General features: G+C 44.0%; 2 protein-coding genes across 2 annotated transcripts in view; one reads left to right on the plus strand and one right to left on the minus strand.

The window, feature by feature from the left end:
* BCL9 (BCL9 transcription coactivator) overlaps window positions 1–238 on the minus strand; it is an 83,992-nt gene extending 83,754 nt beyond the window's left edge. Inside the window, exon 1 of the mRNA XM_083805982.1 lies at window positions 104–238. The gene's annotated coding sequence lies outside the window, so the exon portion shown is untranslated. The remainder of the gene's footprint in view (window positions 1–103) is intronic.
* On the plus strand, window positions 96–16,099 carry POGLUT1 (protein O-glucosyltransferase 1). The gene is made up of 11 exons (XM_083806139.1): window positions 96–474; window positions 993–1,083; window positions 3,548–3,691; window positions 4,137–4,272; window positions 6,581–6,702; window positions 8,220–8,279; window positions 9,195–9,294; window positions 10,084–10,142; window positions 12,449–12,616; window positions 13,147–13,203; window positions 13,834–16,099. Exons 1-11 carry the CDS (start codon window positions 111–113, stop codon window positions 13,988–13,990), a joined length of 1,458 nt encoding a protein of 485 aa, XP_083662265.1. The 5' UTR covers window positions 96–110; the 3' UTR covers window positions 13,991–16,099.
* Window positions 16,100–16,700: the final 601 nt, after the last annotated feature.

Below are 16,700 nucleotides of genomic sequence, written 5' to 3' on the forward strand. Positions count from 1 at the left end.
GCAGTGGCCGCCACTCCCCGCTAACCCTGGCCGTGCCTGGGACAGTGAGGGCAGATTGGGCCCAGTCACCTCAACGTAGCTACCCCATGGCTCAACACCACACCTGGCCCATGGGGACAACCCACTCCGGTGACAGCATGGCAGAGGGAGGCACGGAGGACCTTGCCCACCGGGTCCCGGCCACATGCAGCCCTCAGGGGCTCGGGCTGCTGGCGGTGGTGGGTGAGCAGCGCCGCCACAGAGCGCAGCCAGGCCAAGACACGGCAAAAACTACAACTCCCATAGCACCTAACGCCCGCCGCCATTTTGGGGGGGGGCTAGTGGCGGCCGCGGCCGCCATTTGTAGCCGGGGCGTCTCCGCCCCCCGGCGGCTCGGCGGCGGCATGGGGCGGGTGGCGCTGCCCCTGTGGGCGCTGCTGGCCCTCTGGGCGCTGCGGGCACCGGCACCGGGGGTGGCGGCGGGTGGCCCGGCAGGTGAGCGCTGCTGCAGGGGGGGCGGGCGGCTGGGCGGCCGCCCTGGGGTCGGGCTGGATGATGCTGGTCTCTGATGGCTGAGGAGATTGGCGTTCGGCCCGTCTCCGTGCCCGCATTTCCAGGTTCTGGAAAGAAAATAAAACACGAGGTGTCGGGGAGAGTCTGTTGCTTCCTTGTAGTCGCGTAGCAGAAAGCGGCTAACTCGGTTTAACAGCGGTGGTTGTCGGATGTGGGTTTGGTTTTGCAGGCTGCCATCAGCCAGTCTCCGCCAAAAAGGCCACGGCCACCTCTCTGGGGACCGTGTCACTGGGCTGCGTGGTCCTCAGCTGCTTCCCATCGTTTCGGGAGGCCTGGCTGGGTTTGCTGCCCGGCACGCTCCAGTTCAGCGGTACTGGAGTGTGTCGTGGGGTCGTGTTGTGAAGCTATTGCCAGCTGGACCAGAAGTCCTGCTCGGCTCCCGCTGGTCGCTCTGGTGGTTTAATGAATTAACTTTGACTTTTCCTTCCTGTGTGTTTCAGATGCCAAATGGAAAACAAGAACTGACCAAATTAACAAAGCTGTGGAAGTCTATAAGCCATGTGTAAAGGAGAATTGCAGCTGCCACCAAAGGTGAGACACTGGTTTCCTTGTTACTGGACAGGATTCGGGCCATGATCGGGAATACTTTTGGCAGCACTGATGGATGAGAGTTAGCTATAGAATATTTGGGCTCTAAAGTGTCGTATCTGCAACGATCATAGATCACAGCACTTGCAAAAAGGAGATTATTAATTGCATGGTGTGAAATAGGCCAGCCACCATAGCTCCAGTAGAAGGCGTGTCCGCCTGTAAATTGATCGCTGTCCTTGTTGTCTGCGACTGAACAACATAAACTGTGTCAGCATCTCATACATGAGTACACAATAAACCCATACACAGTTGGTGATATTTCTGTGTTAAAAATCCCCTTCTGCCTTCTCCCTCAGTGGGATGCTGCTAACAAGTTTTTCTGATGGGCTTTTAAAAGTGGAAGAAATCAAATACATGCAAAATATTTTAAAATAGGTAGATTAAGAAGAATCATTACAGAAAGCATATTAATTTGGTGTGATACTGTGTTGTACCTTGTGCACTGCCTGCGCCTGGACGACAGGGCTTCCAGGGGAAGAAGGGAGGGGAGAACTGGAAGAGCACTCTTTCTAGGGAGTTTAGTTCACTGCTTGTAAGAACTGGAGTAGCAGTGGATATTTAACTGCCTGACTTTTGCATGACCTAAGATGATCCAAGACAAGCTCATTCAGGAAGTATTCCTCTGTCTTTAGGATTAGGCTTCCAAATGCAGAAATGCAGATGTCCCATTTTCAGACTCCTGTTTAAAAAATAGATGTGCTCATTCATTTTGGAGGTGAGATTGAGCACCAGACTGGCTTTTAATATCAGATGAGTCATACTGGGTCAACCATTTGTATACTGTTTGGAGTTTTTGATCTTCATTGCTCTTTATATGAGAAGTCTCTTCTAGTTTAGTCTTCCAGTCTTTTTCCTCAGTTACAATTCAAACACAGCCTAAAGACATCTCCTAATCTTTAAACATACACCCCACCATCTCCTACCTGCCTTTGGGTATAACTTCCACACCTGCTTCAGAACATGATAATTGATAGTAACAGAAAGTTACAGTTGCTGTGATTCTCCAAACCTAGTTCTCATTACAGCAGCATTTCATTTAAGGGTTGTTTAAAGAGCAGTTTTATTCAGTAGTGACAGGCTTTACAAAAGAATCTGGAAAGATGATACAGCATGTATACACTGTGCAACTGAGAGACTCTTTTCATTTTGATAGCTGATTTGGAGATATATGTGTGCAGCAGAACACTGAAAGCCAGTACTTTTTCCCAGATAACAGATTCTACTTGTGTCAGGTTTTCTGGTGGCCAAGAACTGAAAAGAACTTTCACTTTCAGTGACTACTGAAAGGTAGCAATATAGGCTAGAATGACATGGATGTGCTATAAAACTCTCCAACTTTTTTCATGATCTCCAGCTCATTAGATTTGCATCCCTGTCACACAGCTTATCCTGTGATCAATCCATCTGTACTGGGACAATTCTTTATGTAGTTTACAATTTTGTATCTGATACAGAATAAGAGAATCATTGAGGTAGGAGGGGAACCTCTTGAGATCATCAAGTCCAACCTCCTTGTTCAAGCAGGGCCACCTAGAGCAAGTTGCCAGGACCATGTTCAGCCAGGATATGAATATCTCCAAAGATGTGAACCCCACAATCTCGCCGGGCAACCTGTGCCAGGGTTTGATCATGCTCATGGGTTCGCCCCTTGTGTCTGTGCAGTGTTGTATGAAGCTAAAGCAATGATGCAGTGTCTACCAAAATGTAGTGGAGAGGTCTTCATGGCTCTTACAGTCCAGCAGCAATTACTAACTGCTCCAAACAGTTAGATCTGGGGGCCGTTAGAGTGAATTAATATAAGCTGTATCCTCCATCTGTATTTTCTTGTGTAGGTTAGGGTTATATTTTCATACTGCATTCCTGGAGCTCACTGGTGATGTGCAGCTGTCACAGAACAGACTGAATATGCTTGTTCTCCTGAACTAGCTTTCATTGTATACAGCATTACTGGGTGATGGTGCTCCTCACAAGTGGACTCTTCTTTTCTATGTCCAAGTAGCATTTTTTTGAGGAATTTGGTCTTGGTTTGGCCCATCATTCTTGAAAATCTTCAAGCTTCAGACCTCTGGTTAAGTGAACCGAAGGCTTTATCCATAACCTGCCAGGGTGTGTAAGGTGTTTTCTGGGATAATGACTACTGTTGACTGTGTTGATTTAGCCTGTGCTGGGTTTTCTGTTCAGGCAAACAGGATATAGATCGTCAAAGAGCAAAGCTTGGACCTTTGAGTCTCTGAGTAGTGTCTGTTTCAAGTGACTGAAATTGAATCCTCCGATACGCCATGTGTAGCAGAGCTGGAAGCTATATGGAAATTGTTAGAGCTAGAAGCCTCTCCTGTATGTTGCAGTAATGTATGTGCAGTATCCTCCCTGCTGTACTTAATTTTGGCTGATTGTTTTGTTTCAGTGTCTGGAAGCAGGACCTGGCTCCTTTTCGAGATGGCATTTCCAAGGAGATAATGTCAGATGTGGTGAGCCGCAAGCTTGGGACGCACTACCAAATCATTAAGAACAAGCTGTACCGTGAGCACGACTGCATGTTCCCTGCAAGGTAAGAGCCGTGCAGAAGATCCTGTCTCCCTAGCTGGGACACAGGAGTACTTCCAACCCTGCCACGTTGAAAGTCACTGAGCACAATGGTATTTAGTTTCCTTACCAATTCCTTATCAGGGCAGGAGCCTAGAAAATTATGTATGAGCCTTAAATGTAAGCAGGAAGTGAGTGTCGTTGTTACACTTCAGTGTAGAAAGAGCTAGTTGATTCTGGGGTCCCAGAGAAAGCTGCAGACCAAGTCAGGTTTAAGAGGATGGGTTGCTTCACTAGTGTCTGTACTGCAGTGCGGCTTAGAGGCGGCTGTCGGCAGTCCCCAGCCTGCACCATGGCGTGTCTCAGGCTCACCATCTCTTCTGCTGCTGTGCAGAGAGAGAGGCCTACAAGAGGCTCCGGGATTCTGCTTCTCCTTATGGTTCTTTGCCATATGTGTCATTTCTCCACAGATGCAGTGGAGTCGAGCATTTCCTTCAGGGGATCATCAACCGCCTCCCTGACATGGAAATGGTGATCAATGTGCGAGACTACCCCCAGGTCCCCAAGTGGATGAAACCCATTATCCCGGTCTTCTCCTTCAGTAAGGTGCGCACGCTTTTAAAAGCTGAGCATTTCTGGGACATGCGTGTCCTCCTTTTTCTTGGTAACACATATTTTTGAGGATGGTTCCCCCTAGATTTCCCGTGTGTCAAAATTGCTTGCTCTTTTTCATTCGTTATGCTGCTTTTTGCTTCCAGTTTTCTGGCAGACAGACTTACAGATTTATTTAATAGAACAGTTTTTCCCCTCATTAGCTCCTCTTCCAGGTCAAAATGTGTACCTCTGCTACAGCAGAATGATACACAGCTGGATGGGATATGTGCCATCATCACTGTGATTTGCTACAATGCCTCCGTTAAAATTGTAGCCATAGCTTATTGGCATTGTTAAGGATTTTTCATCATCAGTCAGCTGTCATAGCTGATCTCAGTTAATATGAATATTTCAGTCCTTTTTTTTTTGGCACCACAGATAAGTGTTTCTTATCTTCGTTTCTGTAATAGTGCTGTCTCCTGTGAACTCTTTTCCTGTGGATTTCTTTTTCCATCTCCAAACATGCACATACACACAGAGGCAGACACACACACAGACATTTGCTCTCTGCTTCTCTATTTCCAGACTGGAGAGAACTCCTGTATTTTTTCCTGCCTTTCCATTGTTAAACCTGACTGTAGGACAATGTCTCACCATTTCCAATAAAATATCCTTACACCTCAAACTTCAGGAAATCTTGCTGTGCCTTAGTGTATGCTCAACATGCCCAAATTCTACAGCTTTGGCACCTAACCCTGATCATGACCCTGTCCTTGGCTGAAGCCCAGCAGACTGTAGGATGCAAATAGAAGCAGTAAATCATTTGTTCTTGCTAGCTCAGGTTGTATTCTGATTCTGCTAAATTATGGTATCTTACCCTAAACTCAGGTCTTCAGCTCATGCAGTCTGAACTCTAATGTGATCCACCATTGCCTAGTCCCCAGCTGTCCTAAAACTATCTCTGGAATTTCAGTACAGAATTGCAAGTGCTGTCATTCAAGAACTTTGTTCACTGCTAGATGTATTAGTAGAGGTTGCTGTCTTGCCCCTGAACCATAGCATGTCCTGAACTCTAGCCAGCAGAACCCAAATGAATGCAGACCAGGTTGCAGGAGTTTAATCTCTGCAGTCATATTCATCATCCTGCCCCTGGATCCCTTGCGGGACTCTGCAAGAAACTTGAGTTTCCCAGTCACTGCTGTCCAATATCTGAACTGTAATCTCAGCCCTATCCTTAACTGAAACCCAGCGACCCAGGCACAGCCTTTATTTGAACAGACCGTGTTAGTCCCTGCCAGAATGAGGAGGGTCCAGGATGCTGGTCCATGGTGTTTGAAACATAAGGATTGCAGGATTGTCGTATTCTGCATCTTGGAAGGGTGGTGACTGGAGTTGTCATGGTTTGTTACCAATGCCTGCTTGTAGCAAGGCTGGGAAGGAGCAGACTGTTGAAACACACGCTCATTTAAGTTGGAAGGCACCTCAGGAGGTCACCCAGTCCAGCACCTCCCTCATAGCAGAACCAACTAGATCGGGGTGCCAGGGGTTGCATCCTGCCCAGTTCTGAGCATTTCCAAGAACAGGGTGTCCATGGTTCCCCTGGGCACATGCCCTAGTGTTTCACTTCCCTCAGAATGAAAACAGGTTTCCCAATATTTGATTGTTTTTGTTTGTTTGTTTGTTTTTTTGTAATCAGAGTATATTGCCTCACATTCTGTCTTAGTGCACTTCTGAAAAGAGTCTGCCTCTGTCTTCTCTAAATTCTTCCATTAGGTTGCAGAAGACAGCATTTAGATTCCTGCAAGCCTTCCTGTGCATGAACAAACCCATTTCTCATGTTTCTTTTCATATGTCTTGTGCACCAGCCTCCTAACTACTTTGGTGGACTTGGCTCTCCAGTATTTCCAGGTGTCAGACAGATGGATAAGTTGGATAGTAAGTTTATTACTAGTGCAGAGAAGTGGCCTATAATCTGGTTTTATGAAAGAATTTAGTCTTAGGTACTGTTTTTCCCCCTGATTAACAGATAATTTAAGCATCCAGATAGGAATGAGGAATTGAAAAAAGGACCTTCAGAAGTCAGCTGGTCCAGTGGCCCACTCAGAGCAGGTATGCCTGCTGAAATACACTGGCTTTCTTCTGTTGGGTTGTGTTCATGTGGCCCCTCGCAACCCTGTGGTGACCGTGAAGCTCTCATGGCTGCTTATGGAGGGAGCAGTGAGGGAGAAACCAGGCAGGATGCCCTGAAAGGACATCGCTGCTGGTGGGCTCAGTAGACTGAAGTAAATGCTACTCTTATATTATTCTCCTTTTTCTTAAGACACACGAATACAATGATATCATGTATCCTGCCTGGACGTTTTGGGAAGGAGGACCGGCTGTTTGGCCAATTTACCCGACAGGTTTAGGGCGCTGGGACCTCATGAGAGAGGACCTCAGAAGGTAATGTTTTGAAAATGAATATTTTGGGGGGAGGCTGAATGGAAAACAAAAATCACAGTGAAAGCCGTCTTATTACTGAGCAGGATTAGGGCAATGTTGAAGTCTTAAGACCACAGGTCTGTCGGCCAGTCATCTGTCCTGCTGCCTCATAAACTACGTACAGCCTATCTGCTGTATAAGAATTCTCCATAGAAACCTTGGATGATGTAACTAAAAGTTATAATTAGCTTCCCTGTTTCCAACACTTTGGTAAGGAATGCAGAGGACAAAGTATGCGCATTGTACATGCTGTCAGGGCGAGATTACTATCATTTTCAGTGGAACAGGGTTTGTCAATAAAGCAGGAGTTATCTTTTGCCTGCAGAAATCTCCCCTGACGCATAGAAATATTTTTCTTTGTTTACACCTGCTTCTCTAGGAGCTGTGTTTTTTTTACTGCAGAGATGATCCAGGCTGTTTGTGTAAGCTTCTGAAAGGGTAAAGGAAAGCCTGCTTTAGGTCTGCTTTTACTTGAGTATTGTACAATAGAGGAATCTGGAATCATTCCCACAAAGCAAGAATGATTACTGTGCTGAGAGTAAGACAGAATATGTTTCTGATTGGGAGTCTTTCTTTTCACAAGATCTTTGACTATTAGCAGAGTAAGGGGCTGTTTCCCCTGGAGAGTAACAAATAAAGTATGTAACAGTAAATGAACATAGAAACATAACAAGAAAACAAAACCTCAACACCTTGATGTCAAACAGTTAGCATGAGAATGTGAGGTTGAATGTTTCCTTCTTCAAAATCCTAAACCTGATGTGCTATAATATAACACAGTGAAGGTTCAAAGTATTTGTTTATCCTTGCTTCACCATGGAACCCCACTTATGTCACTGGGTTACAAGCAGATGCAAAGCTTAACCTGCACAGATCAGGCTGGAGATCAGGATGTACATGTCAAGCCAGGTGCAACAGAAACAGACAACAAACAGCTCCCTAGAGGGAGGCAGGCAACTGCACTGACAAAAATAAAGCGTGTGAACAGTTATTTTGAAGAGCTCAAATTCAAAATGAAATTTATTTGGGGAAACGGTGAGCCCTTGTGTTTTCAAAACATGGGGCTTTTTTATTTCTAAGTGGGAAATGACAATAGCTAAAAATTCTCTAGTCATTTTGCACTATCCGTAGTCAGTGAAGTAGAGAAAAATAAAGCAACAGTGTAAAAAGTGGATTAAAATTTTAGGTTAATTTTAATACTCTTAAAGGCAAAGGTTTGGTAGGGCTGTGTGCGTGTAATTTATTGTTTTCACTGAAAAGTGTTATGAAAAGTAGCCTATTCATGTGGTCTTGACCACAGTATTCACAGGAAAACGTGTTTCATTGGACCTGGCAGAGTTTTTTTCTGCTATAGTGACGAAAATGATTTCCATCAAAAATGGAAAATTATAAAATGAGATCATGCTGTGAAAACTGATGAGATTACTGTTTCATGGTTTTATTAAATCATTTATTGCCACGTATAAACAATATTTCAGATCTGCAGAAAAATGGCCATGGATGAAAAAAATCTCTAAAGGATATTTCCGGGGATCCAGGTGAGCATATCTTCCTGAGCAAGTGTAACCTAGAATATCTTCTTTAAAAGTAAGGAAAGTGAGGCGTCTTGTATAGCTATATTTCACCACCGTAAGAGTTACAGTTCGCAACTAGTTTATTATAGTAAGCTTAATACTAAAACAGAGGTTATGATGGATTTGCTGCTTTATTTCTTAATGAGTAAAAGTTTCTTAGAACCAGCTTCTTTTGTTCTGTGAAAGGAACCACAGGTGCATAATGTAAATCTAAAGATTTGATACTGATGAGCATGCCTCTTGCCAACGTGAATACTTTATTCTCTGTGCAAGTGCTTATCAGTGAATCAACAAGTATTCTTCTGTTACTTACCTGAGTGATGGGGGTTAAGAGGATAGATTGTTTTTCTCCCCAGTGACAGTTTGAACCATATTAACCCCTACTCCTCTCTGTTCCTTCAACATCATTGAGTTTCAGGGATGGACTTGACATCCTGCTATTAATAAGTAGTTTCAGGAGATGATGAGGAGTGAGCCTCAGGGATGTCATAACCTTGTTTATCAGTAGGGGTCAGAGGGATCAGATCTGAAGATGCTTACCATCTCTTAGCTCTCTCTGACTTAGGGAGTTGAAGTATTTGGCACCCATCAGTTTACGGCCCAAAGGAAACAGCATCTCTGCTGATATGTCCTGGGAATTGCTTAAATAATACTATTAAACATTTACTATTTTTTCACAAGTGAAACAGAGAAATGTGGCCTCAGATCATTTTTCTTCAGCTAATATACCCTTGGACAGATATATACTGTATCACAGGCACCCAGTAATGTTTTCTGGGGACACACTGAGGTCAGTTCTATAAAGAGGCAGGGTCCTGTAGTTGGGTAGCTGTGTCGGGTGAGATGGTTTGGCAATGGCTGATGTCATTTCTTTTGCAGAACAAGCCCTGAGAGAGATCCCCTCATTCTGCTGTCCCGAGAAGACCCAGAACTCGTTGATGCTGAGTACACTAAAAATCAGGCTTGGAAATCTGAGAAGGTGTGTGGGTGTTGCCTGTCTTCTGAGCATGAGGGCCAGAAAGGGTAGCATTGCAAGATGGCTTTGATGATTGAGATGCATCTTGTTGGAGAGCTGTGAGTGGTGTAGCGTGGGGGAGGCTTGCAATTCTGTTGAGGGTAGGGCTCTCTGGTGGGTGAAAGAAAGGAGTCTCTAGAGCCTGCCAGGACCACCTTTTTTTTTTCTCTTCCCATCTATGCTTTTTGTTGAAGAAAGCCAGCACAGATAAGAAAATGAACCTATGCCAATCCCCTGCTCTTCCACTACTGAAAAATTAGGCAACTTCCCCTTCTAGCCCCAAGCTGCTTGCATGTTGCTGTCAGTCTTTCTAAACCTTTTTCTGTCATCTCCATCTCTTTGTCTTGCTGCTGATAACATTCTGATAACTGTTGCTGGTAACTTTTTTGCTCCATATTAGTGCACAGTCCAGCTCTCTCCAGACAGTCTTGGCTAATCCAGTTACACTTGGCTTCACAGAGTCCATTGTCCCAAGCTGTTTTCAGCTCTGTAGCTGCCAGCTAAACATTATCATTTAATGTGTTTGCACTGGCATTTGCTTACAGGCAATGTGTAATTTACTGAACTTTTTTTTCTTGATTGAAGGGCTCCAAATTCTTCATTATACTTCTAAAAGCCCACCAGGGAAGGTTTTCTCAGAAGTGAGATGGAGAATTTTGAGGCTTCAGATTTATTTGTAACTGAGAAGGAAAATGAGTTTGAAATAACCATATAAAACTTACCGATTTTTAAAAAAATTCTCTTTACTTTAAGGACACCTTAGGGAAGCCTCCTGCAAAGGAAATTCCACTGGTTGATCACTGCAAATACAAGTAAGGATTTTGAAAAGTAAAGCTGTTCAAGGGCTATGGGTTATTTCTTTCCTTGCATGGTGTATCGTCTCATTTTATTTTAAGATCTAATTCCAGCAACCAGCTCCATGCAGACAGGGAGGTTTGTGAACAGACATACAGCAGCTGAAACTTTGGGAGCTTACTGCGGCCTGGGTCAGTGTCAGCTTTCCCCTGTCAGGTCAGGAGAAATAAAGTGCTTTGAGGAAAGTAAAGATCTTAAATCACTAATTAATATATAGATGGAAAATACATTTATTTTTATGTGTGTGGTTTTTTTGTTTCTTTTTTTTTGGATCAGAAAGACTTTCTATAAATTTTTCTTTATGTTCCTATATCAAGCTGTGAGTTCAAAATTGTTTCATTTTGGTGCTACAGTGATAGCATTATTGTCTTCGAGGACATAAGGAAGGAATCATGTCTTCCTATGCATATTGGTGCAAGGGTTGCTGTTGAATGTATATAGTAAAAGAGAAAACCTGAAATATGACTGAGCAGATATAGTGCTGATTCTTACTTTGTATGTTGCTTGGGATAATGTGGTTTTGATTTACAAAGGATTTTATTTTTTAACTACTTTTGGGAGGCTTTGTTGGTGTAATATTCTTGTGGCTTTCTCTGTAGAAATACAGATTTGGCTTGCATGTACTTGTATGTCTGATGTTTTGATTTTTCTTTTGCTTTAAAAGTTTGCATTTAGTTACAATTCCACCAGCTAGAATCTGGTGTTACAAGAGCTCAGTCACTTGGCTGAAGCTGTGTTTTTGTGCAAATGTGATTGACTTGTCTCATTTTATATTTCACTGGACTGTTGCCCAGATTTCTCCCTTCTGTTACACATAGACTTCCCCAAACTCCTGATGCCTCCTCAGCCCCTCCATGCAGTATGGGCCAAGACATTCTCTCACACTTTTGTCATAGCCCCATTTAGGAATAATCATCAATAGTTGTTGTCAGCAGCGGCATATGGGCTCCATGGAGTCTTTTATGGACGACTGTCCCCTACAGTGGTCCTGTGGTGTATTATTGACTTCAGACTGTCATTGGAAAAACACAGGTGCAAAAAGAGGGGCTGTAATGAGACTACCTAACCTAGAAGCCGCACCTCCATCTGTCCATAGGCTGTGAGTGGCAGGGTCTGGTAGGGTCAACAGGAATTTCTCACTGTTTCCTTCAGTGCTGTACAGAAGTGTATACGGAAGTCTGAGAGCAGCCTTTAGTGACTTGGCTGAGGTCACAGGGAATGGGAGCCATGGCTTGAACTTGACAGAGGTATTCCCTTGCTTCTTGTTGTTCAGTTACTAATACAGTGTGCTCCTCATCCCTGCCTCGAGCTCCTATGTAATACAAGGAATGCAAAATAATTTCAGATTTACTTCCTTTCACTTACTGCTGAACCAAGTTTAGCTATGGTCCCCATCTCACCCAAAATAGCTGTGTTAAAGGGAGAAGTCCCTTCCCCCAGCCCAAAATGTTTGACTTCAAAGATTAGTTCCATGTACTGAGGGGTTTTACCCACAGGAAAAACAGCTTTCCATATAATTGGAGAAACGTGGGTTTGAAAAAGCAAGAAAGCAAACCAACAAACATGCCTCTGAGATACAGTTTGCTAAGAGAAATCTGTCCCCCTCCCCCAGTCAAGCCCATTTTACTAACTTGGCAGAAAATACTGAAAACAAAATTGTTGATTCTTTGTTGTCTGCAAAGTCTATCTGTTTTGTGCTAGCCTGTTTAACCTCCTAGGGTTACATTCCCAAGTTAATGTGAAACAATTAGATTCAGATTAAAGCAGGATCCCAGAAGAAAAAAAGGCTGAATAGATATGTCAAAGAAGAACAATGAATGAAAAAGCTTGTTGCAAGACAACGGAATTGGGAAAAGTCTCCTCATGGGAACAGAGTCTCTGAAGCAGCGTAGAGTCCCAGGAGCAGCATCCAGGTTGTGACCTTCCGTGCCTTTCTGGCAGTGGTCTGTGAGGCAAGTCTTCGTTGGTTTGTCATAAGCAGGTGTCTTTGTTGGAGGTAAAGCCTCACGTGCTAAGTTTTGACAGGCACTGGAAACTCTCCTAGCACCTCCATAACTTCAGCTCACCTGTGCAACGAGGAGCTTCAAATAAATGTCCTCCCTCTGTTTTAGTGAGAAGTGCTTAGCTCAGCGTGAGGGAGACCCGTACCCCCTCACACGTTACCTGTGAGAGAAGGTTCATCACTATTCAGAGTCCAGTTTCTTACTGCCTTTCTCCATAAAATAACAGGGGTAATCAGCTCCTCTCTTTTCTTGTTTTACAGGTATCTGTTTAATTTCCGGGGAGTGGCTGCCAGTTTCCGGTTGAAACACCTCTTCTTGTGTGGTTCGCTCGTCTTTCACGTTGGAGAAGAGTGGTTGGAGTTCTTCTACCCTCAGCTGAAGCCTTGGGTCCACTATGTCCCAGTCAGATCAGACCTCTCTGATGTCAGGTGTGAGACCCTAAGAGTGCTTAGTGGGGCATTGCATGCCATGGGAAAACACTGCTACAATTTATTTGGTTTGTATTACACTAGGAAGAGCCTCCACTCCTAGGCATCAGTCAAATGCTCTTGTAGGTCATGTTTTTTCTCTTTATTACCACACCCAGAGAATCTTTTGCTTGTATTACTTACACAATACAGTTTCACTGGGGTATGTAGGTCTCGCGGCCTCACTGAAATCAGCAGGCACTACATACTTAAATATCTTTGCAAGTGGCCACTGCAGCACAGATAAGGAGAAGAGGACCATATTACTGGGCTAAAAATGTGTCAGCTCCTGGATTTCAAGCATGCTGCCCAGGGCTTACATGGAACAACTGGCAGTGACAGGTTTCTTCTGTGCACTGAAATGAGGAGCACCAATCCCTTGCTCAGCTCTAAATCTTTAATTTCATCCTCCACAATATATTAGCTAAGTTTAACAATAGTTCTCCACTGAACTAGTTGTTTCATAGCATTTTTTGTTGTTGTTATTTTAGGGAGCTGTTGCAGTTTGTAAAGGAAAATGATAACATAGCACAAGAAATTGCAGAGAGGTAAGTTGTGTGTCCTTTCTGTCTGTCAAGCACTCTTATCTAAAACATTTTCTTAGGCAGCTTTTGAAGGGGTTACCTGTCAAAGACAGCCTAGTATTAATAGGGTAAAGTATATTTTTCTTCTGCAATAACAGCAGGAGGGTTGGAGAACTTAAAACAAGCAGGGGGAACTGGATAACAAGATTATATGTTTAGGTCTTTGGTTCAGATGTGACCCATGTCAGGAACCCCACTGAAAGCCATCAGAAGTTCAGAGCTTTCGTCTCGGTGTGAAGCGAGTTGACCCCTGGGAACTGTGTCTGCGTTATAACTATTATATACCCAGGCTGGCAGGGACTGGCTTCTGAAGCAGCATGCATCACTGTTGCTCAGGCTGTATCTGATACGTGAAATCTGATATTTATTATCCCAGATAACAAATACCATCTTGAGGATAACAAAAGCACTGCAAGTGTCAGAGCTATGAGACTGAATGAAAGTTGTGAAATGGAAATAGATGGTACAGAGCAATGCGTGTTGTTTCTCATTTGAAAAAAACAGAGGAGTGAAAGTTGATATACATATAAAACAGAACCAAAGACTCTTGCAGGAACTGGAAATTGGTTCTGACTGTGCCTTGTGTGTCTCTAGGGGACGCCAATTCATCACTGAACACTTGCAGATGGAGGATGTCTCTTGCTACTGGGAGCATCTGTTGTCAGAATATTCCCAAGCCTTGACTTACAAAGTGAAAAGGAGGAAGAACTACAGTGAGATCACTTCTGAATGGCCGAAAACAGAACTATAGAGACTTCTCTGTTTTTCTCTTCAGCTCAAACTGATCTCTCTGGAAATCTGAAGATCGGTGTATCTTCTTTCTTGTTCCCAGATTTATTATCCTTTGTACTAAAACTACAGAGAACAGCAACAGGCTAACTTTAAAATTGTTCCCATGCAGCCATGTAGTGGGACCCAGTTCTACTGTCGCCGTAAGAACATTAAGTAGAATGTTGGATTATGGCTATTTAGTGGCGTTGTTACGCTCGTGCCTGGAAGAGCGTAGATAGCATTTAGGACTTTGTTACTACCTAAGAATGATCCTAAATCCCATTCAGTCAATGAGAAGCCTTTATGTTAAATTTACTGGACCTTTTGCCAGGTACTCTGTACTCACAGGCAAGGTAGTATCCGCTACGCTCAACTGGGAGATGCACATCTATTTTTGGCAGTGGTCAGTGTTTTCTCATCTGTGTGATGACACTTGGGATATTAGGAGTTCTCTGACAGAAGCAGGTACTGGGATTTGGGGTAGCCTTTTTAGATAGCTTAGAGCTTACTTTTCTGATGTTTATGTCAGGTTTTTAAAGAGGTTGATGGCAAGGCTTTGATGGGCTGTTAAGAGGACAAATCATCCTTGCACAGATAAATTACCTACCTCATAGGAGAACGTCTGGTGATGATAATGTTACCACAGTACTTTGTCTGAGTAGCAGACAGCCAAGCAGCTGAGATAAGCAGTGTTTGTCCCCTGTTGAGGGGGCAATGAGGTGGATGCATGGCCATGCAAAACTCAGCCCCTGTTAGCAAGCTCTCACCGGTCCGCTGGCCAGACGTCCTGGGACCCTTAAGAACCTAGAGAAAGTATACACAGAGGTAGATTCAGCTCTTAGTTTTTTGTTTTGTTTTTGTTTTTGCCCCAGATGTTCACAGATTCTCTGCTCTGATCCCCTTCTGCAATCTTACTGTTTTGTTTTTTTTATTATTATTTCAAAGGGGGTAACACCTCTGTTTACTTCATCATTCTCTTTTCCTCTTTTCTTTCACCCAACTGTTACGTTCCTTTTCTGATCTTCCTCAGTCTGGTTGAGGGAATGTCTTCAATCACATAGTGGCAGCTACTCGTTATATTATTCATTTTAAGTTCAAGTCATAGGTTTCTCAGGCTAACTGTATTTATGCCAAGTACAGGCTGCTCAGCTCGTAAGGAGTGCAGTTTCTAAAATGCTCTGTTGTCCCTGAACTGAGAGGCCTGGTAGGAAGCGCACATTCTCTGGCATCCAGACAAGCTTAGTTTCTCCTACTTACTGTTTGCTCAGTAATGTCAGAGCCTTGCATTAAAACAAGTTTTCTAGTGGCGAAGAGCTAGACTTCTGCTTCCTAGCCTGTCTGATCCCTTCCACTGTGAGCTGCTTGCCCTGTCGCTTTGGGATCACTGCTCCTGTGCTGCAGCTTGTCTGTATCAGCAGGGTCAGAGCGGCCACCGTCCCTGACATGTCCTTTGGATGTCAGTGGTCATCTGTCAGTTGAGCACAGTCCTTGGCACACCTGGCATGTGGGTGCCCAAGTCTGCAGAAGCTGAAGCAAACTGCTCCCGCTGGCCTGAGCCAACAGTGGAAACAGCGTGGGATCCCCATGTGGCCTCTGCATCCCAGGTGAGCTCCCTTGCTTATGAAGGGGCCCCACTCATGTCTTGGGAAACAGCACAGTAATGGAAGGGATGATAACAGCTCATACTTTTGTCTGTAGTCAGTTTGGATCAGAGAACACGCTACCAAGAACAGTAATGCTGAGTACATACACAACACGTATGCATTCGGAGGCCTCAGCAGCACTGCCAACCCCTGGTACAGGGAAATAACTGCCAGACCTATTAGTCAAGCACCAGCTGCTGGAGCAGCTCACCACTTACGTGACCACTGGCTGGGTTCTCCCAGCGGGCAAAGAAAATAAATTAGAGTATTAAAATAGCTTGGTTTCTGAGGAAAAGGGTTGTATAAGTGTGGAAGGGGTTTTCTGGTTTTGTATTCTTAGCCAATGAAGAGACAGCAGCCTGAGAAACTGAAACAACAATGTATACTTTTTTTAAACCATTTTTAATGATGTGCTTTTGGATTAAAATAAACAAAAATGAAGTCTTGTTGGATGCATCATTTCTTAATCAGAACTGTAAGAAAAGGTCTGGATAGCCCCCAGCTGTTTCACTGGAGAAGGTGAACCGTGTCTTTCTGTTTTTTTCCTTTTCGACAGCAATATGTAGGGTGTCTCAGTGGAATCTTAACTTCTGTCCAAGTCACCACTGCAAGTCTTGGGTGATGTTGATTGAAAACTTTTTCTGGTCGACAGCTTGCACGGACTGGTCACTTCTCAGTGTGCTTTTTTTTTTTTGCTTTACTAGAACAGCCGTGACTAATTGATCCCTCTGTCTCCAGTCTTTGTAAACAGGATAAGGCCTGAAGTGGCAGGCATGTCCCTTCTAGAGGTGATGGGACCTCCATCAGGACTAGGATTTAGGTAAAGGATGGGGTGGGATGTGGAAGCTGTTCTGTGAGTATAGTACTTGTATTGCAGTAGTGCTGGAGAGCAACACTCCCCAGTTAGCCATTGCACAAATACAAGAATTTGTAACCTCACAACCAGTTAAAGCTGTAAGAAACAAACGGGCATAAACAAAAGCTGGCAAGAGGTTCAAAAAGCCATGGGCTGGATTTGAACGGCAGAGGTCTCAGCGTGCCAGCTGG

The sequence above is a fragment of the Anser anser genome, assembly GCF_964211835.1.
Source record: "Anser anser genome assembly, chromosome: 1".
NCBI lineage: Eukaryota > Metazoa > Chordata > Aves > Anseriformes > Anatidae > Anser > Anser anser.

Coding starts and splice junctions, on each gene's coding strand:
- POGLUT1 (XM_083806139.1), top strand. CDS start 111: ATGGGGACAACCCACTCCGGTGACAGCATGGCAGAGGGAGGCACGGAG. Junction 10,143..12,448: donor GTTGATCACTGCAAATACAA/GTAAGGATTTTG, acceptor CTTGTTTTACAG/GTATCTGTTTAATTTCCGGG. Junction 13,204..13,833: donor GCACAAGAAATTGCAGAGAG/GTAAGTTGTGTG, acceptor GTGTGTCTCTAG/GGGACGCCAATTCATCACTG.